Source organism: Melanerpes formicivorus, unplaced genomic scaffold (assembly GCF_026170545.1).
Source record: "Melanerpes formicivorus ecotype bairdi unplaced genomic scaffold, bMelFor1.0.p_v2 SCAF_27, whole genome shotgun sequence".
NCBI classification, from domain to species: Eukaryota; Metazoa; Chordata; class Aves; order Piciformes; family Picidae; genus Melanerpes; species Melanerpes formicivorus.
The window spans coordinates 1,450,899-1,472,091 of record NW_027142379.1 but is presented as its reverse complement, the minus strand read 5'-3'; the positions used below and the strand labels follow the sequence as shown (position 1 = coordinate 1,472,091).

At 44.5% G+C, this 21,193-nt stretch overlaps 1 protein-coding gene across 50 annotated transcripts in view; it reads right to left on the bottom strand.

The window, feature by feature from the left end:
* The window catches only part of ANK2 (ankyrin 2), a 296,641-nt gene that overhangs the window by 70,177 nt on the left and 205,271 nt on the right, over window positions 1-21,193 (bottom strand). For 39 of the 50 annotated variants that reach the window (XM_068153843.1, XM_068153848.1, XM_068153849.1 and 36 more), the window contains 9 exons: window positions 12,883-12,981; window positions 11,590-11,787; window positions 9,183-9,281; window positions 8,914-9,012; window positions 6,335-6,433; window positions 5,264-5,461; window positions 3,252-3,350; window positions 2,669-2,767; window positions 285-482 (listed from right to left, as the gene is read on the bottom strand). In XM_068153843.1, the coding sequence (XP_068009944.1) occupies window positions 285-482; window positions 2,669-2,767; window positions 3,252-3,350; window positions 5,264-5,461; window positions 6,335-6,433; window positions 8,914-9,012; window positions 9,183-9,281; window positions 11,590-11,787; window positions 12,883-12,981 (1,188 nt within the window). The remainder of the gene's footprint in view (window positions 1-284; window positions 483-2,668; window positions 2,768-3,251; window positions 3,351-5,263; window positions 5,462-6,334; window positions 6,434-8,913; window positions 9,013-9,182; window positions 9,282-11,589; window positions 11,788-12,882; window positions 12,982-21,193) is intronic. The other 11 variants (XM_068153852.1, XM_068153889.1, XM_068153884.1 and 8 more) reach the window with 2 other exon arrangements.

Genomic DNA, 21,193 nt, shown 5'->3' with positions numbered 1-21,193 from the left:
GCCAGGTGCTACATCGCCTTCCTCCAGCAACAGCAAACAGCTGCAGCTCCTCCTGTGCATTACCCAGTACAGCTATTAATCATATAAGTTCAGTGGTCAATCCATCTGCCAGTCCTAGATAGCCTAGATACCTCACTTTTCCTGCTCACCCACCTGTTGTCACAGATAAGTCTATAAGGAAATGAAGCTGGGAATTGCTGACGATGTGACATCATCCCTACACCACACTTTGCACCTCACTGGATCCTCCCACCCACAGTCCTTTGTCTTCAGTTGCGAGTTACCTTTGTTGCCACGTGGATATTGGCTCCTTTCTCCAGCAGCAAGGTCACCATGTCAGTGTGACCTTCTTGGGAGGCCAAATGAAGTGGGGTGACTCCCTGCTTGGTTAAAATGTTGGTCTCAGCCCCGTAGTTCAATAAAGTGGTAGCTATCTGCATCTGATTTTTCTTGGCAGCAATATGCAGAGGAGTGTAGCCATTCTAACACCAGCCAGGAAACAAAATGAGAATGAAGTTAACACAACAGCCATGGAAGCTTAAGAAGTCAAACATCACAAAACAGTATTAGTTTATGTTACTCCTTATTGCTAGAAATGAGAGTTCATTATATTTTCAAGGCCAGACACATCCCTGCTGTTGAGCTGCTTTGTCCATCTGTTATTTTCACGATCTCAGCTAGAGCAAAGGCAGCCCTCACTGAGGTGGGCAGGGCTGTTCCAGTGATACCTTCAAATTATCCCAAGCATGACACTTACATTTTGAAGAATCTATGTTGTAAATATTCACTTTTGACTGATGAGTGACATTATCCATGGTGAGTGATGGGTGCATTATGCCTTTCTGGAGCATGTGGGTAGAGGGGTATTTGCACATGGCATTTTGATACGTGTGTCAGTCATGGCACTGGCTGGAAACAGCAATAGGGACGAATGTTTTTCTGATCCAGTTAACCATTTCAGCCAAGCATTGATGGTACTGTGATACTTTATGGTAGTATGGCAACTTCCCCCCCACTCCCTCTGTAAGTGTTTAGCAATGTACTGTGTCCAGTTCTGGGCCCCTCAGTTTAAGAAAGACATCGAAACACTTGAGCGTGTCCAGAGAAGGGCAACAAGGCTGGGGAGAGGCCTTGAACACAAGCCCTATGAGGAGAGGCTGAGGGAGCTGGGATTGTCTAGCCTGGAGAAGAGGAGGCTCAGGGGTGACCTCATTGCCCTCTACAACTACCTGAAAGGTGGCTGTAGCCAGGAAGGGGTTGACCTCTTCTCCCAGGCAACCAGCACCAGAACAAGGGGACACAGTCTCAAGCTGCGCCAGAGGAGGTTTAGACTCAAGGTGAGGAGGAAGTTCTTCACCGAGCGAGTCATTTGTCATTGGAATGTGCTGCCCAGGGAGGTGGTGGAGTCACCATCCCTGGAGGCGTTCAAGAGGAGATTGGACGTGGCACTTGGTGCCATGGTCTAGGCATGGGGTCTGTGTTGATAGGTTGGACTCGATGATCCTCGAGGTCCTTTCCAACCTAAGCGATACTCTGATACTGTGAAATTTCTGGGTTACAGGCAGGCAGTGCCTCTGGAGATGTTTAGTCAGTTGGTCTGTAGGTTTTTTCTAAAGGCAGTTTAACCAAACTATCCTACTGCAACTGCAGTTTTTGCTGCTCTCCATGCACCACAAGGTATCTGTGGCTCTGACACAAACCCTTCGCAGACAAGCTGCACTTTTTGGCAGCATGTACAACAGCAGCCTCACATGGGGCAGAACATTCTGACACCAGCACTGATTCATCGGCTGTTTTCCCCTTTTAATAACCTTTGCCTGACAGGGATGACACTGCTGCTAGCCCTGGAATGAATTCTCCATATGCATGGTTAGAATACACACATCATTCCTAAGGTTACACAGTGCTGAAGTGACTTCGAGGCACAACTCAAACTCACCAAAATAACAAAGGGTGCAGACACAGGTGTACACATACACACCTATAGATACACACCCACATACAAGGTATGTCCACATATACAGACACATACACATACACATTTCCTCTTTTTCAACAAAGGAGAACTGTACACTCATCTAGGCAGAGGATCACTTGGCAAGGGCCAACTTAGACTGCTCTGGGCTGGGAATTTCAAAGGTCACAGCACCACGGAACGGCAGGGGGTGCAAATGACCCCTGGAGATCATCCAGTCCAACCCCCCTGCTAAAGCAGGGCCACCCAGAGCAGGCTGCCCAAGATGCCCCTGTCCAGGCACGTCTGGAATCTCTCCAGAGAAGGAGACTGCACAACCTCTCTGGGCAGCCTGCTCCAGCACTCTGGCACCCTCACAGCAAAGAAGTTTCTCTTCGTGTTCAGATGCAGCTTCCTGTGTCCCAGCTCGGGCCTGCTGCCCCTCGACCCGCTGCTGGGCACCACCGAACAGTCTGTCCCTAGCCACGTGACACCCACCCTTCAGCTACCTTTAGGTCAAGCAGTTCAACCCCACACGCTTCAGCGACTCAGCCACGTGGTGACAGCCTCTCAGGCCTGCCCACCCCGTGCCGCCCCACCCGTGTGCTGGGGCTCAGTCCATCGCCTCAGACGGTCAGGGGGGTCCCGGCGGGGCTGGGAGCGGCGGGGGCAGAGGAGGGGCGGGCGCGCGGCGGCAGCAGGCGGGAAGCTCACCTTGGCGGTCGCGTGCGGCGAAGCGCCCTTCTCCAGCAGCAACAGCGCCACCTTCTGGTTGTCGTAGTGCGCCGCCACGTGCAGCGGGGTGAGGCCGTTCTGCAAGGGCGGGGACGGCGTTAGGCGCGGGCGGGGACGGGAGGGGTCACCGGGGTAGGAGGAGAGGGAAAAGGCGCAGCGGGCGGGCGGTAGCCGTTAGCGGGGAAGAAGCCGTAAGAGAGTGAAGCTGGGCAGCCCAGCACCCCTGTTTCCATCTCCCCAGAGCCCCAGTTCCCAAAGCGTGCGAGAAAACGGGGCCGTATTCCCGTGTTTACCCATTGGAACCTTGGACAACTTAACGGAACCGGTGCTTGCTCAGCCTCACAAACAGTTCTCCCTCCTGCCAGGGACCCAAACCAGACATGCTTGGCAGCATGGTTTCCACATCCATCACCCTTGGGACAATGTGACCCCAGCTAAGCCAAAGCCACCACATGACAGCTGCTGCAGCCTTCTTGCTGTGCACACTTCACACAATCCTTTTCTATAGAAGAATCCAAATACTACCGATTTTACTTTTTTTTTTTCACTTTCTCATCCGTACCTTGCCAGCTGAATCAGGAGAGGCACGACGCTGCAGCAGGAGTTTTGCCACTTCCAGGCTCCCATATTTGGCTGCCACATGCAATGGCGTGAATCCCTTCTGAAAGATTCCAGGAGAGAAAAAGCAGATGTTTGTGTTAAAGGTCACACTGACATCTCTCTCTTAAGAGCTATCTACTAAGAGCTTATTTTTCAACCTATATTCTAGCTCACAGAATCAACAGCCAGACCTAGAAAGAGCACCATCTCTTGAAAGCACTTTGAGATGCATGAAATACAAGAAAACAATTGCCCTTGTATTATTTCTTCCTATGTACGTGCTGTCAGGCTGGCAGACATTTTATCTGACACAGACTCTACTAGCAACAGACAGTGAGTGTGTGGGCAGTGTTCAAATCTCTACTCCAAACCAGCTGCACTTCTTAGCTTCATGATGACAGCTTCAGAAATATTTCCTGTATCAATTGTTGCCAGTAACAATGAAACTCCAGCTAAATTCAGCTAGTCTGCTCCAAACTTTGTGTTCCTCTTTTAGAGTTTGTTGAAGAATGATTTATATTTGGACTCCTATGTCCATCTCCACACTAAATTCTGCACCCTCTGAAGCACAGCTTAAAACACATCATGCCTGACTCAAACACATTGTAGGCAAGAGTAAAAATCTTGTCTTTTAAAAAAAGAGTCCTTTTCTATCCAAATAATGCTTGTCAGCACAGTACAGGTGTAAGGTCTGTGCCAAACTAAGATGCTCTTTGCCTGTTCTTTTAGTTCACAGCATGTTGATAAGGAAAACTCACAGAAGCAAGACAGTAGGTGGCAGAATGCACCACTGCCCTGCCAGTCATTCCAGGAAGCTACAATGACCTATTTGCCTGACAGATAAGCGATAGGTAACACCTATTGTCATGATCATCTTGCTGCATTAAGCCCACCTCAAGAAGAGTTTACACCAAGGCATCTCAAGCATTTCCAGCTCACGAATCACACGTTTGTAGAGTCATTATCTAGCGGACTGCATCTTCTCCTAGCCATGATTACAGAATGTTCCTGCAGTACTACAGCAATTGCCATAAAGCAATATGGGAAATTAGAAAAGTATTTAGTGTATTTTTAGCCATTTTAATGTGATTTAACAGCTGGATAAAAGCAGAACAGCAAGTGTTCCCAGTAATCCATGGATCATAATTTGAAAATTGCTGGTTTAGTCTTCTAAACCCTGGAAGACAGCCCATGGTTCAAAACATGTTTGAAGCACCAGCTGTAAAATCAGGGTTGCTTTTTTAAGACCTAAAACAAGAGTGAGAATTAAATGATTCCCACTTAATCACTTGTGATACATTTGGAAAAGACCTTGGCACATAATTCTGTTCACAGCTACCCATTTTCTTATGTGTTCACCACTCTCTTAGCAATCTATGGGTAAACATTTTTGGCTAACAAAACAATGATGATTCCTTTATAACCCCAGACAAAATGTTCTGCTGTGTTGTGTGACACCTCATTTAAAGAGCCACTGCAAAGAGATTCAGCATTAGATGCGACTGGACGGATGCTGACTTGTATGCTTTGGGAACATTCCTTTCAGCTGGCACAGACCAGAATTCTTCTACTATTTAAATAAACAAGGTACTGAAGAACAAACAGGCCTGTTCATAAGAAAAAGTGTCAACACCCTCTTTTTGGAGAAATTTGGTCTGAAAACCCTACCCCATACCACAAAGGGAAAGAAAGAAAGGAGGATATGAATGTTTTAAGCCCGTTGGGATCATATTTATCATGCATTTGGCTCTTGTGGGAGGAACCGAACTTTCCACTTCAGACAACAGCAAAATATGTCAAAAACTGATCAACTTCTGACACATTACTTCAGTCTGTTGACAAGTAAGAACAAAACAAAAGGCCCAAACTGGATCAATTTTTCGGTGTGAAAGAACATTCACAGAACCCTAGAATTCCTCATGGAACACTCATGCACTGCCTGCGTGACTGGAATACAGACATAAAGTTTCTTACTTTGGTGGACATGGAGTGGGAGGCACCTGCCTCTAGGAGAACTGAAGCAACATCAACTTGTCCCTCTCTGGCAGAGATGTGCAGTGGAGTGTACCCATTAGTTGTGGCAGCATCAGGGTGGGCCATGTGCTGCAGCAGAAGCTGGACGATCTCCGTTTTACCCAAGCGAGAAGCAATGTGCAGTGGAGTCTGTTCTTCCTACAACTCAAATCCAGTAGATCATTAGTGCAGGTAGAACCACCCTGGACACAATACCCTGGTCGATCCCAATGGATCTTATCTAATCAAAAATCATAGGAAATCATAATGAAGGGGTGGGGGGAAAGGCAGGGGAGCTTACAGGTTAATTTTTGTGATGACAAAACTATGAGGAAAAACCTGGTTTCCTATCAAGCAGATAATGCACATCACTGTGAGCACCACCTGCTGCTCCTTTTTGTGTCTTTGATTCATTTTACAACAGCTGTACCTTGCTCTACAAACAACTCCCTTGGTTTCAGAAACTGGCACTAACTACTATTGGAACCTCTGATGTTTGGGTTTAGGACGTGGCTGTCCACCTCCTTGCTTGTTTTGAACCGGGCACACTGTACTGGGTCTAGCTGGGATGGAGTTAATTTTTCTGACAGCAGCTCCTGTGGTGCTGTGGTTTAGGTTTCTGACCAAGACAGTGTTGGTTACACAGTAGTGCTTGAGCATTGCTGAACAGTGCTTGCACAGCACCAAGGATTCTCTATTTCTCCCTCTGCCCCCTCAGGAAACAAACTAGGGGTGGGCAAGAGGTTATGAAGGGACACATCCAGGACAGCTGGCCTGAATTGACCTAAGAGATAATCCATACCAGATAATGTCATGTTCAGCAATAAAACCAGGAGGGGAGAGGGGAGATTTTGCAAAGGAGCTGTTGCTCAGAGACCAGCTGGGTGTCAGTCTGCTTGTGGGAGGTGGTGAGCAACTGCATCGCTTGTGGGCAGGAGGGGTTGGTTTTGTCGAGCTCCCTATAGCTCCTCTGCATTGGACACAGTTTTGTGTAAGAGAAAGTGAGAAATAAATTGTCATCAGAACACCTACCCTGGCTCGGGCATCAACCAGGGCCCCATTTCTCAGGAGGCAGCGAACTACTTCCACCTGCCCGGCACGTGCGGCCATGTGCAACGCAGTTTCTCCACGCTGCAGAGAAGCAAAAATGTTTCAGTGTCCTAAACCTCCAGGAAGAAGCAGAGCTCTGACAGTGTAAATTCCACCCACGTCAGCTCACACAGAGGCTTGCCTTTCAGCCAGCTGAGAATCTGGCTTCAGACCCACCAACAGTCAGTGAGAAGGGTGTCACTGGGCCTGGGCATGCTTCGGTTTGGAAAGTGATTCCAGACAAATGTGATCTCAGTACAGAGGGTCAGAATGAAATTCTTATCTGACAGAAAATTCTGCCATACAGGCTCCCCTGGTCATGTGTTTCCCAGCTTTCCACATGTCAGTGCATCACCTTGTGTGCCACACAGGAGAGTCTACTGAGCATGTCTCTTTCAAGGGATTGTGAGGCACATGAGCCTCAAGATGGAAGGGGCTAATTTTCCAGATGGTCCCTTCTGCACACTGTGTGGAGCTGGCACCACTAAAAGGCCTTGCAATGGCTGTGCACAACTGAGCCAGCATATGAAATGTGTAAAATCTGTGCTCAGCAGCATGGCTCTGGCTGCAGGCTATGGAGGGAATCTTCTTTCAAGGTTTTTGTAACCCACAGAATTTGAAGGAGAATATGAAATTCTGGAAAGCTGACTCAAGTGATGTGGAATTTCAGGTCAGGATAATGAAATATGGATGCTGCATTCAAAGCATTTTTGTTGCATAGGTTTGCAGAGGAACACTGACAGTGAGCATTCCTGGTGTTTGTAGCTTAACTTTGCACTGTCCAACATTCTTTGAGCACAGTGTCCTACACTGGACTAAAGCAGTCCCCATGCAGCATCAACAGCTGATACATGAAGACAGTTCTACAACCAGGAGCTCTGTATGTTTATGCTATGACAACACAGCAGGGCTGATCATTTCTTTGTGTTAATTGTTCCTTCTCCTTGCTCTTGAGCTGGAGTATATCCTGTTGTAAGGCTTTTTTTACCCCCACAACACCAAGTCAAACAACTAAAATGAACACTCCAGTTAAGATCTTTCACATCAGAATCAGGAGCCTTGTCCTTCATCTAGATGCAGGAAAAGCAGCAGCCTGACCTTGCCTACTGTTATGAACTTCTAATTAAAGCAAACCCTCTTAACCAGGAGTTGATTTCTCTTGTCATTTTACAACTAACACTCTATTACCAGCTGTGATTAGTAGGAAGGCAACAAACAAAATCCCACAGCCCTAGCTACAAATCTTAACAGAGCATTTCATCTGTAGAAACTTTATTACCTGAAGAATGAGCTGTTTAAAATGGGAATAAGGTTTACATTTCACACAATTTAAAGATCAAATTTCTATAGAGACCTTTTGTACTTGAATTAGCAAAGCAATTTAGCTTTTGGAAACTGTAATTCAACAGGGACCTTCAGTTTACCAAGGCAAAGCCAAGACACCTGCGTAGCATAAACTGTGAAGTGTGAAACTTTGCACACAAATGTTTGGTGACACAATACTTTTAACTGCTTCCACGGGAATTTTTTGTTGGCTTCCATACCACCAATAAAGATTTTATATATAGATTGTTTCTATAAAACAGAAGTCTGAAAAGCACCAAGAGACTTTGTCAAGGAAAGTCTCCTCCAACAACTCAAGCAAACCACTCAGTGTGCTCAACATTTTACTAGGTTCTGTGTAAGAGTCTCCTAGTGAGAAAAACTCTGAAGTCCATCGTGCCTGGGTTATTACATTTGTTGTTGTTTTGTTGTTGGAAACACTTATCTATAGTACTATTTACTGGTAAAAAGCTACTTCCAAAGTGCAGGTGGATGTAAGCTGAATATTTGCTTATACTGGCAGATTCCAACAGCAAGACATCTATGAAACACAGCTCAGAAAACTACTGCATTTGTTTGGTTGTTATTCTTCTTGGCAACAGGGCTTTTGGTCTACAAACACTGATTTCTATGGTAAGGCACGTTCTGCATTTGGTGTTACCTCCCAAAGGTCACATTTTCTAGATGTAAGCATGTTCTTTCAAAAGGCATCAGTTCCTGGAATTTCCTGTGCAAGAGGAATGTCTCCAGTTTCACATTTCTCCTTGCTGTTTAATTGTTAGGTTTTAAGCCTTTTATGCCCTTTCACTGACACAAATGACACGAATTCATGGCAGCCAGTGAAGCTCTGCAAGCAGAAATTAGAGCCATTTGGACTTCAATTCCATCCTTCAGAACGGAAACACGCTTTCATGTGACCTGGCTGATACTCAGTTTTGGATATCTTTGGTGGTGAGCTTTGTCTGTTTCTAAGGGAAACTTGACCTATTTGAGCAGTATTGGAGAACACATGAAACCTCATCTGGCTTACAATGCACGTACAACCACCCTTCCCCCTTCTCCACTGAAAGGTGCTAGAAGAATTTGTCCTAAAATGCAAGAAAGCCTTGAAGTACCATTAAAATGTGACCTTTGGTTGAGCTACAGACCCCTTTTGGAGGAGGTACTGCACAGATGACTCTAGTCAAAGCGATACTCACAATGTTAGTGACATCAGGAGAGGCTCCATTCTGCAGCAGAAGGAGGACTATGTTCAAGTGGCCCATAAATGCAGCCACATGTATTGGTGTGAGGCCCGACTGCGAAACAAAGCAAGAGCAGTTTTACTCCTCTGCACGGGCGTGGGGAAGGGGCTTCTTCGTTTCAGTAAAACACAAGTGAAGGTGAGGCACGAGAGGAGAGAGGAAAAAGGAAGCAAAAAGGGAGAGAGAGAAGGAATGTTTCTTCAGGACATGAAACATTTTTCTACCTCTGTTATAGCCTGGATTGAAGCCCCATATTTCACCAGGAGTTCCATGACTTTGATGCGATTTTTCTTGCAGGCAATGTGCAGTGGAGTAAAACCATTCTGTGCAAAAGACAGTCATGTTAGTGGAAAACATGCAGCTACACTTCCCACACAGCTCCACGCCGGCACACCGGGAGCAGCAGTGTTAGACTACCAGAAGCAATTGTTCTTTAAGCACAACAGGTTATGAATTACAGACACCTCCCTGCAGTCTGAGGCAGAACAAAGCATTGCTGCTGCTTTCTTCTCATGTGATGGAGAGAAACTGAACTTCCACCTCCAAAACCAAAATGCAGGCATGCCCACTCTGAATTCCAAAGGTAAGGCTGTGCCTGTCTGTGTGTGGTTCCAAAGGCTGCACACATGTGCACGTAAGGGTAACTTAAAGCAGTTCCCAAGGTTGTCTAACACAAGGAAAATGTAAGAACTAATAGTGATCACTTGGACATCAGTTAGAGCCTTTTGAAATTATAAAGCACATTTTATACCTCTCCAGGAATGTAACAGAGTAATCAGCCAGACCTTAGCTGTCTTTTTAATCTAAATTTGTATCTAATTTTAATTTTGCCTTTGTAGTCTAAGCAGCTGTATTTACTTTTCTATTTATGCATCAATCTACAGTATACTGTACTCATGTGTGTCTGTGGCATTCTGGGAGGTATCTTACACACATAATCACGGCTTTAGCTGTGCTTTCACAACACAAAGTGTTCACTCTTGAAGTGGATGTGGCCCCCCTTCCTTTACTCCTGCCCTGCTGAGTTGTAAAGCATTGTAAGCAAAGTGTCAGCCCTTGCCTGGATTAAAATTCAATGGAGCAGGGACAGGGATGAAAGGGGGGTGTGGAAGGGAATATCTTACATTAAGATTGCATTTTGTATTGTGAGACAATAGGTTGTGATTTGCTTACCAATATATTTGTTCCTTTGGGATGCCTGTTCAGTAAGACTGGGGCTCAAATCAAAGCATGTCTTCGTACTGCATGCTTTGACTTCAAGCTTTTTTTGATGTACTGTTACAGTTAATGCAGGTTAAGTGTGTGCCTAAAGCTAAGCAAACACATAATTCACCAGATGTGAACGTTTTAGTGACAAGCACAGGTAACATTTTTAGGTAATGTTTGAAAACTTGCTGTAATTTCTAAGGAAAAGGATCAGTATTGCTAAACAACCAGCTAGCAGAAAACAACTGATCAGTGAAATCATAGCTCATGGGGAAAAAAAGCATGTGACAGATTATTCTACAGTCAGCTTCTGTTAAGGGCAGTGTTAATTACTAGTTGATCTGAAGGTGTTTTAAAGCATATACAAATGGGAAAAGCTAAGGACCCATGTAGTGCTTGTATCCCCAAAGCTAAGGACTCATGTGGTGCTTGTATCCCCAAATTACAGGTTTGGTTTTGTTTAATCTAGCTGAAAAATTAATTCTTTGTGAAGTGTATTCCATCACAGGACTCTGCTGAATATTATACCACCATTAGCCTTGTCCAGTTCCTAAGGAAGGAATCAAAACCATTAGATATTTTACTTCCCATCCAATGTATCCCCATATATTTTACAGGGAATTTTTCTGTTTCAGAAGTTTCTGTGCTTTCTCTTCATTTTACTGCCTGAGTTGATTTGATTATCCTACTTCTGTTCAAGTGAGGAACAGTTTGTTAGGGGAGAGGAGAAAGTAGAAAAAAACACTAGCAGTGGTGCAATCTATTGGTAGTTTAACTTCCCTCCAACTAACAGTTCATGGGGACACTTCCTGTTAAAGAAAACTGGAATCTTGTCTGGGTTTGGAGAGATTACATACTCCTGAAAGCTTTGTATGTCCCCAAAGCCAAAAAAAGTCAGGGGATAAATGTCTGATCAGTGAGTGAAAGCACTCATACCTGTTTTCCTGTAAGCATCAGAAGAACTGTGTTTTGAAAAGGAAGAAAAGTGGCACCCAATAGAGGGGAATGGTATCACTGGATAATTGCAGAAATATTAGCATTTTAATGTATCTTCTCCATGCCAATTAACTTACTGATTCAGCTGAAAGCTCAGAGATTGTGTACCATATCACACAGTATGGAGAACTGAATTATAAATCCAGTACAATACCAACACTGACTAGAAATGGCTCTGATTTTAGGAACACTCTTGAGCTTCCTGACCTGACCCTACAGCCACTTGCCATGGGACATGGTGTGTGACAAGGCCTAATGATATGAGACACATCACTGGTAACCAGCAGTTGTAACCCTGTGTCACTGCAGCTCTAGAAGGCAGTTGGAGTTTGAGGGCAAAGTCTTCACTTAGCTTTAGTGGAAAGAGTTACTCCTCATCTGCCCTGGGCAGTGTTGTGTAACAGAGTGCAGCTGGTGGGATTGGTTTACCAGGGCACGAGCATTGGGGTTTGCTCTCTTGTCCAGGAGGAGTTTGGTGACACGGTAGTGGCCGCAGTGCGCAGCCACGTGGAGGGCGGTCAGGTAATCCAGCGTGACATCATCCACAGGAGCTTTGTGCTGCAGCAGGTGTTTGACACATTCCACGTGGTCACCCTGGGCCGCCATGTGAAGTGGAGAGAGTCCATTCTGTGGCAAAAGAGGACAGCAACTTCTAGTAACAGATGCTTAACTGGTGGCACACACTAGAAGGCTGCCATCGTGAGTTTGCAGAGTAGCCTCATCAACAAAACAGGTCCACATCTGACCTATGGACTGGAAGGAAAGCTGACAAAAGTCACCCCTCTCCTTCCAGCAAACACAGGCAAATTCAGAGGGACATCATAGCATTAACTCAAACCAGATTTTCATTAAAGCAAAAGAATCTGAGGGTCTTGCTTCACAATTTAATACAACATATCTTGACCTCAGAAGACAGTTCTGGGATACTCACCATAACACCAAGACACAGCTTGTATGTTAATTACAGGAAATGCACCTACTTACTCATCATCATATTTAGTATGGAACTGATTACTTTTCTTACTTTCTAGTGTTCAGTGAAAAAAACAACTACACTGGCAAACTTGCCCCCTGAACTTCTGGGAAATCATACTTTCAACCACCACCACGGTTAAGATTTTCTGTTCAAACCTGCTGAAGACTTGAGTCTGCAATAAGGATAACTATGGGTCTAACTGCCCTTGTTCTGAGCCATGCTTGAGGAAGCGGGGCCTAGTAAACAGTGCAGTGGTCTGAAACTTGTATATGAAATGTTTGTCCCTCCTGATTTTCCAGGGGTCTTCAATATTCCAATTCCACTGGGTTCCAACTAATGGTAGCAGGCAGTCTGAAAGATGTTTATGAGCAGTGCTGCTCAGTGGGGTTTGCTATGACACCACAATTATCTTTTTCTAGTTAGCTTGACAAAAGGGGCAGCAGGAACCCAGCTTTGCTACCTCTTTGGTCTGAGGAAGAAACACAAGTGAAGCACTTGCAGCAGCACTGTGTATCAAGTCTGACATTATAGAGAGTGGCCAAGGAATGGATACCATTTCATACATTTGGAAAGGATAGTCCCTGCTTATGTAAGAAAGACTTATTCTGGATCATTCTACCAATTAATATATTTCCTTTGGGAGAATAGAAATGTTCCTGTCTTTTTCCCTGTCCTTTTGAGTGTCATTCACAATCCTGTGGAAAGTTCCACCCAGCTGTTAACATAATCTAAACCAAAACACACACCTTGGTCCGTGCAAGCAGCGGGGCACCTCGTTCCAGAAGCAGCTCCACAACCTGGTCATGTCCACTTCTTGCAGCACAGTGCAGTGGGGTGAGTCCATCCTTGAAGTAAAAGGAGGGAAAACAAATGAGCACATCCCCACCTGTCCATCCTGGGACTCTGAGGAGCATCCTTCCAGGAATGCAGCCCCACAAGCTTATGAAAAAGCTGGCTCCACAACATGAACCTTGCAGCAGTACAGGAGACACCAAAGTTACCATTTCAGAGAGGAAGCCCACTGTGTGTTGACATCTCTTATCAAAGAGGACAATGTGAGCATGCATTGCCTCCTCCCCTCCTCTGCACGACTTTGAGATTGGATTGTCTCTCCCTGGATAATGTCTGCTGGGCCAAGGGTGCTCCATTCATCAGCCCTTGTCCTTCAAACTGCTTTTGATGCAAGGGATGAACGAAGGAATGTTCATGCTAGAAAATTTACTCTAGAATTATTTGTTGATTGTTGTTTCTCTTGAACAGGCAGCAGGAGAAAGAAGATTTTAAAACAAAGGGGGAAAAAGGAAGAGAGAAACAAACAGGACAAACCCTTTCCTTTCTGAGACTGAGTGGTGAGCAAAGAGCTAAGAACTCTTTGCAACCCTGCAATACTTTTCCTTATTGCAGAGCACCACCTATACCAAAAGGCTTGCTCAGGCTACTCAGTAATGATCACAGCAGAAGATGTGGCAATGAAACACATAGATAAGAGAATGCATTTCAGGTAATTCTGCTACAAACAATGGGTAAGATACAGAAACCCAACTTTTCATCTCATTAGACCTCAATACTGTTCAAGCATGCACTCAAAGAAGTCACCAATACTCATTCAGTGATGGGTTTATAGAGGTGAAATGGTAACAGCTTTTAATCACCTAAAAAAGCCTTCTCCCTTTGGACAGTGCTCAGATGAGGTGCATGCTATTATTCAAGGGTGGCTTCTGAAGAATCCATTAACAGCATGATTAAAAGATTAATATATTGCTCTGAGATAGATTACTTAGAGGTTAAAAAAGTAGCAAAATGCAAAACCATGGCTTAAGTATGAGCTAGTGACCCTGCTTCATACACAGATACACTGTTTGGTGTGCTGGAGTTTGCAGGGAATCCGCACTGCTGTTTTTACTTCTACTACTGGTGTTTTTTAAATTCAAAGTAGTTGTAGCCTGCTCAGTGCCACTGCAATTGCTACATCACTTGGGCTATGCAAGCATAGCCCTGCAATACTCTACTACAGGTAGTTCCAAGAGGTGAATTGTCCCTCCTCCCCACTTTGGAAAGCACAGAGCACCTCTCTGAGTCTGGAGAATTTTTCTCCCTTACTTATCTACTGTTGCCAGGGACTTTTCCCTTTTGTGGAGGCGTTAGCTGTGCCCTGGTGCTCAATGTCTCAGAGGCAGAGGTGTCACTAAGTCCCACAGAAGCTTTGCAATGAATTGCCACAGATGCAAGATGGAAGCTGCCCCCAGAATTCAGGCTGTTTAACACCTGGCAGACTGGGGCAATGTAAAGGAATCAGGTGCAACTACTTTATCTGTAATCTTTTTTTCCTGTGCTGAAGCTCCAGAGTCCCCTAAATCAAGTCTTCTTATGCACAACAGAGGTGTGTTTTCATCTTGCTGCCAGAGGGATTGAGGCACAATTCCCATTAGCATTACTAAGGTGAGAATATATCCCAAGTGTATTTGTAGGGAAGTTATTTCTTTGGTATTTCTTCCCAGTTTCTGGCCTTTTGTGCTCTACAATTTTAATCAATGTGGGAGGATCTTTCCCTATCTGCATATTGACTTTGATGTTATTCTACTTTATGCAGCAGCAGAAAAAAGGCAGAATTGTGTGAACCCTTGAAGGAAAGCAGGGCAAATCCTCAGAGGGAGAAAAAAGAAGGAAACTACAAGCTAAGAAACACATCAACTCCACAAGAAGGTCTAGCTGAAACAAAAATATGGACTAAATCATTAGAAAGCATGATTTGTCCTCTGTTCTTATCTATAATACCCTCTAAAAGCAGAGATAAACATTTGCTACCTGTTCTATCATGTTATTGCTTTTATAAATGCATCATCATTTACTATCTGTGCCCTTTCCAGCAGGTGAATGAAGCAGCAACCTTTACAGCCTTCCCACATAACTATCTTCTTGTCCCTTTTTCTATACCTGTATTTCAAACTGTATACTTAACACTTTCAGATTCCAGTTTTGCTTATGTATTCTCTTCAGAGAGGAGGGGAATTGCAAAGAGAGATGTGTTGTAGTAGAAGAATTAGTACAGAATACACTGAGGACAAATTGACAGCAGCCAACATTGAAAGTGTACCAAGTTAGTCTTCTTTTGCACCATTGCAAAAGGAGTTTCCCTGTATGCTGGGGTTTAATCATCCCCCTGCTACCTGGCACACTGAGGATGGAAACTAAAAACAAATGCTGCCCCTAATATCAAATACATCACTTGACAGGACACAAAACACTGGATTGAAGAGACACAGACATTGAAGCAGGAATAATGGATGTCCCACAAACACAAAGGCTGCCATGGCAGGAGACAAGGGAATCAGCAATTCTGTTTCTTAAGAAGTCCACTATTGATCTCCTCATCCCAAAGAGTACAGAATGGAGTGGTAAATGTTCCCATCTAACAAGTGCCAGCCTGCACCTGGTGTTGTCTTGCTCCCATACATGGTACTCTCCTAGCTCACGCTTTGCTGGGTCGCTGTTAGAACTGACACTATAACTCTGTGTGGATGGAAGTGATGAAATTCCACCACTCTTGATTTCCTCTTAAATGGCTCTCAAAAATCAAAGGTAAACTTTTGCCTTTGTTTGGTGAAAATCAATCACTGGTCAGCTTAAGAGGACACAGTCTCAAGCTGCACCAGGGGAAATTTAGGCTGGAGGTGAGGAGAGAGTTGTTCACTGAGAGAGTTGTCAGGTATTGGAATGTGCTGCCCAGGGAGGTGGTGGCAGTCATGAGGTCTTGGGTGACAGGTTGGACTTGATGATCTTTGAGGTCTTTTCCACCCTTATTGCTTCTATGATTATTTAACCTGCAAAATTAATTCTGAATTCATGACTCCTAACTGCAGGGCTCAGGAAGATAAATTATTGGGTTGGTTCACAGTGATTCAAATGCTCTATTTCAGCTTATCAGAGAGTCTGAGATAAAAAGAAGCTGTGCTCACAAGAGATTCTGAAATGATATGGGCAGCACCTCTACAGAGGGACAGTTGGGCACATTCAGTGCTTGTTGGAATGAAGACTGATGACAGCACATGAACATCAAAGGCCAAGCTCTCCTGGAGTTGTTCTAAACTGCAGTTGCAGAGCCTCTTCTTTTGTAAGGGTGAAGGGAAATGTTAGTGTTCTGTATGGTAGACATGCAAAACTGTCTAACTTTCCTCCACAGGAAAAGGCCTCTGCAGTTACTCATTTTTCATAGACTCACAAATTGCATCGAGATGGAAGGGACCCTCAAAGATCATCTTGTCCAACTCCCCTGCAGTCAGCAGAGATACCTCCAACTAGATCAGGCTGCCCAGGGACACATCAAGTCTGATCTTGAATGTCTCAACCACGTCCCTGGGCAACCTGTTCCAGTATTTCATCACTCATTGTGCAGAACTTCCTCCTGGTGTCCCACCTAATCTACCCTACTCCAGTTTCAAACCACTGACCCTCATGCTACCACTACAAGCCCTTCTAAGCAGTCCCTCCCCAGACTTCCTGTAGGTCCCCTTTGGATACTGAAATGCAGCTCTGAGGTCTCCCAGTTTTTTTCCAGGCTGAACAGCCCTAATTCTTTCAGCCTGGCTTCACAGGAGAGGTGCTCCAGCTGGACTCACTCCAGCAGGCCCATGTCTCTCGTGTTGGGGGTCCCAGAGCTGGACACAGTACTCCAGGTGAGGTCTCATCAGAGCAGAGTTCCTACTAAACAAAGTCCTCAGCTGGACTTGATAATCTTAAAGGTCTTTTGCAACCTAAACAATTCTATGATCCTATGATTGAACCTTATCTCTGTGAAAGCAAACAAGGCAAATCTCCTTGCTCTAATCCTTTAGCCTCTTAATTAAGCATGCTCTGAGGCACTCCTCCAGGTCTGCCACTCAAAGCACAAATTCTAAAAATACAGCAAAAATTAGACTGTGCATTTGCCTGAGTGATAAGATATTAACTTCAGTAACTCCAAATAACAGTCATTATGTAGCTTGCTTAGATAATCTGTCCAACATCCCTTCCCTCTCCCTCGTAAACCTTTTATGAATCCACTGAATTTTTCATAGCAAATATCTGCATTGTGTTTAGATATTTATAATCTGGTATTGCTTCAGGGATGGCAAAAACTGCCAATGAATTATTACTGCTCTGTGCAGGGGTAAAGACTAGGAGAGAATATCACAGCAGCCTGACAGCAACCCACAGTAAGCACAGTGCAGTGCTCAGGCAGGGTCAGGAGCCTCTGCAGCAGCTTTATGGTGGGAACCTGCTGCCACGTGGAAATAGCAGAGCACTTATTGTACCATGACCCATACACACATAAATAAATCTCAGTAGGTTTCCAGAATGACTGCTAAGAGGTGTCTGAAGCACATCCATCACAAAAGACCCAACCCAACCAAATCCCAGCTCCACTCCCCACAGCTTCCTTGATTTTCTTTCCCCACTGGCATTGTAGATCCCTGTGACCAACCTTCCACACTCCTTTCAGCTCCAGCTGAGCCTCCTTTATTTTCTGTGGCTCTTCTCCAACCCAAATGGCATTCACCAGACTCTCTCTCCACCACTATCTCATCTACTCCCCCCTCCAGCTCCAGCTGCCAGGCTCCAGGCACACCACATGGGTACTTTCCCACACAATAATCTTCCCATTCCAAGACTGCATGCTCTGTTTCATTCCAGGGAAATTTTTTCAACTGTAAATATTCTGGACAAAAGCCTGCAAGAGGAGGCTAAAGAAAAGTCTCAGAGCAAGAAAAAATTACTTTCAATGTTGGCAAGATTCAATAGAAAGAACACAAAATATGTGATGGCTTCAGTGCCTGAGACAGGTGAATGTGTTCCTCCCCCTCTTCAAGAGTGTTTGCATAGTGCCACAAGAATGGAAACACCACTAAGGTGACTAATCCTGTGTTTTAGAAGTGGGGAAAAAATCAGACAAAACCTATAAAAGCTTCACATTCTTGTTCTTTTTGGCCTTTTTTTTTCCCCCTATGCAAGTAGTACAGAGAGATGATAAAAATAGAAATGCTGTAACAACTGCATTCATAAAGAACACTTCTAAAATCATTTCATGGCCAGTAACACCTCAGTATCCCACGTCCTTGCTGTTACTATTCCATTATATCAGAGCATATATTTTTGGTAGAAATATAGATGTATTTTGGCTATGATGAAATTGCTCTGCTTTTAACTGCCTACCAGAATTCTCCCTGTAACAATCTTCAGTGTTTCAGGAAGGTTGTAAATGCTTTCCTCCTCTCAAAGTGGGAATATAGATTTGACTAAGATTTTAAATATGAAATGTTTTAGCATGATCATAGAATGGCTCAGGTTGGAAGAGACCTTAGAGATCAGCTACTCCAACCTTCCCACCACTGAGGGAACTAGATATCCCATGAGCCTGACCAACTGTGACCATTCCCCATGTTCCTGTTTATCTCCCCCAGGAAAAGGCATCCACAACTACCCTGGGCAACCATTCAAGAGTCCCACGGCTCTTATACTGAAGAACTTCTTGCTAAGATCCAGTCTGAACCTACCCTCCCTCAGCTTAAAACCACCACCCCTTGTCCTATTGCTAGACACCTTCATGAAAAGTCCCTCTCCAGCTTTCCTGTAGGATCCCTTTAGCTATTGGAAGGCAGCTCTAAGGTGCCCCTGCAGTCTTCTATTCTCCAGGCTGAAGAGCCCCAGCTACTTCAGCCTGTTCTCATAGCAGAGGTGCTCCAGCCTTTGGCCCTCCTCTGGACTCCTTCCAACAGCTCTGTGTCCTTCTAATGATGGGGACATCAGAACTGGATGCAGCATTCGAGGTGGGGTCTCACAAGAGCAGAGTAACCTGTGAATTACTTAGCAAACACAACTCTAGGCAGGGCTTCTGTGTGAAAAGAAGTAGCACAAACACTGATATCACAGACAGGACTAATAACAGTATCCTAATGATACCACTGGGAATGGAGTTGTACATTTTGCCTTTAGATACAACATATAAAAGTGAACTTCCACATTTAAAAACTTATTTAGTAGTAATTTGAGGAGAAAATGGTAAAACTTGCCCTCAAATATTCAGAAAATGCTATTTTTATGTATGAGTGTGACAAGTAAATTTACAAGCAAGTCTACATCTTTAGTGAGAAATGCCATAAAATGTTAGCAAATACATTATGAAATAGATAGAAAGTAAAAATATGCAATTCCTGCAGTGAGCAGGGCTCTCCTCTGACATGCAGCAGTACCTATGAACAGCAGGACACATGCATCATTTACTCCCTTTGAAGAACATACATTTGAATTTGTCCTTTTTCTTCCCAGACAATACAGAGGTTCCTAATGGATCGCTCCAAAGAACCATTTCCAAACATAAAAGGATTTCACAGATTAACTCTGCAAAATTAAAGCACTGAGGCTCATTTCAAATCTGTGAAAATAAAGGTTTCCATCTCAATTTATGCCTCATTAGATGCCACGTTAAAAATAAAGGGAATGAAAGCAATGAGTACTTTAAGCAAGGAGCTTCTTTTGCTGCAGTGTGAAGACCAAGCAGAAAAGCCCAAGCAGTATCCTAATACATTGAATTCCAGTTTCCCAGTGAATCTGACCTACTGGAAGAATGGAGGTGTTCCTCAGGAGAGATGCAAAGGAGAGTATGGAAAGGCAAGCATGTTAGTACAGAGGTGGAGGAGGCAGGGGTCTGTCCTTTGGAGTACAAGACACACGTATGCATGGCATGCGACACACAACCTACCTCTTCAATGCCCTACATACTCACGGCCATAGCAAAGCACACAAGGCATGCGGACAGAGCACAGGGAAAAGAAAGACACCCAGATGATATAAACAGCTGGCACGAAGAGGAGATCACGCCACAGAGACACTGACAGCAAAACCAGAGCTCGGGAATCTTCCCCACTGCGAAGCGCACGCAGCCGACCACCGCCGTGTGCCTTGGAGCAGGGAGAAGGCAGGAGATGAAAGCAAGAGGAAGCTGCTGAGCCTGTGCAAACTGGGATGCATGTGTGCTTTAGGAGACCTCTATGGCTTTGCACTGATACCTTTGTGCCAACCACTTTTGAGCCAGTGTAGCAGCTGACAAAGGGCAGGAAGCCAAGGCAATGAGAAGACTCTAAAATTAGCACCTTCCACCTACGCTGGGCAAAGTTCTCTTTGTTCAGTTTCATTCACAGTGAGTGGGGAAGGGGACACACCTTGCCCTCTGAAAACCCAAGCTGTCCTTTACAATCACCTGCATCAACATGTTTAGAAGTATATAAATGCTGCACAGGAAAGAGGTGAATTCCATGCTGTCATTCCACAGGCCAAATGGATCACTTCTGTACCACTGCTGTGCTTATGAGCACGTGGAATATCTGGACTGCAGTGCATTATTACCATTTCATGCCTCTCTACCACGAGATTTTGGGCACTTAATGTGGAAAATTTGAGCAGGGATGATTCGCTGCACACCTTCGTGAGAGGCAGCATTTTCCATCATCAGTAGTTTACAAGAAAAAAGAGAGAGGAACATAATTTCATAAATAGTCAATAACCTAAATCATAATCTCAGGGAGACTTTCACAATAACCACAATTGTCCTCCTAGCTTATGAAGCAGCAAATGGTTGATGTAACTAATAAACTGTAGAGATTCCATCAGCTACAAGGGTAGTTGACTGCAATGTCCTCTACCTTTCTACCTTGTTAAACAAAACCTCTTCTATCCAGCTCTAAACTGTGTTCTAAAACACCCTCTATTACCTGAGAGATATAATTTTGCAGATCAGGGCTGAAAACCCAGCAGCTTTCAAGTTATACCTGTGCAGTTCAGGTCACATAAATGAACACATTTTTCTAGATGACACCAAAATCCCATTTGAAATAATTAACTTTGCCCATAGAAACTGGTGGGGTTTTCTTTTGTCCTAAATGACCACAAAATCACCCATAAATAAAGAACACAATATTGATGTGGCGTTTCAATGCACCAACTGGGAGGAGGAAGCCAGTGAGCATCACCTAACTCTCCAGTTAATCTGGGGAAGGGGTGAGAGGCTGCTGGCACAGAGGAGGT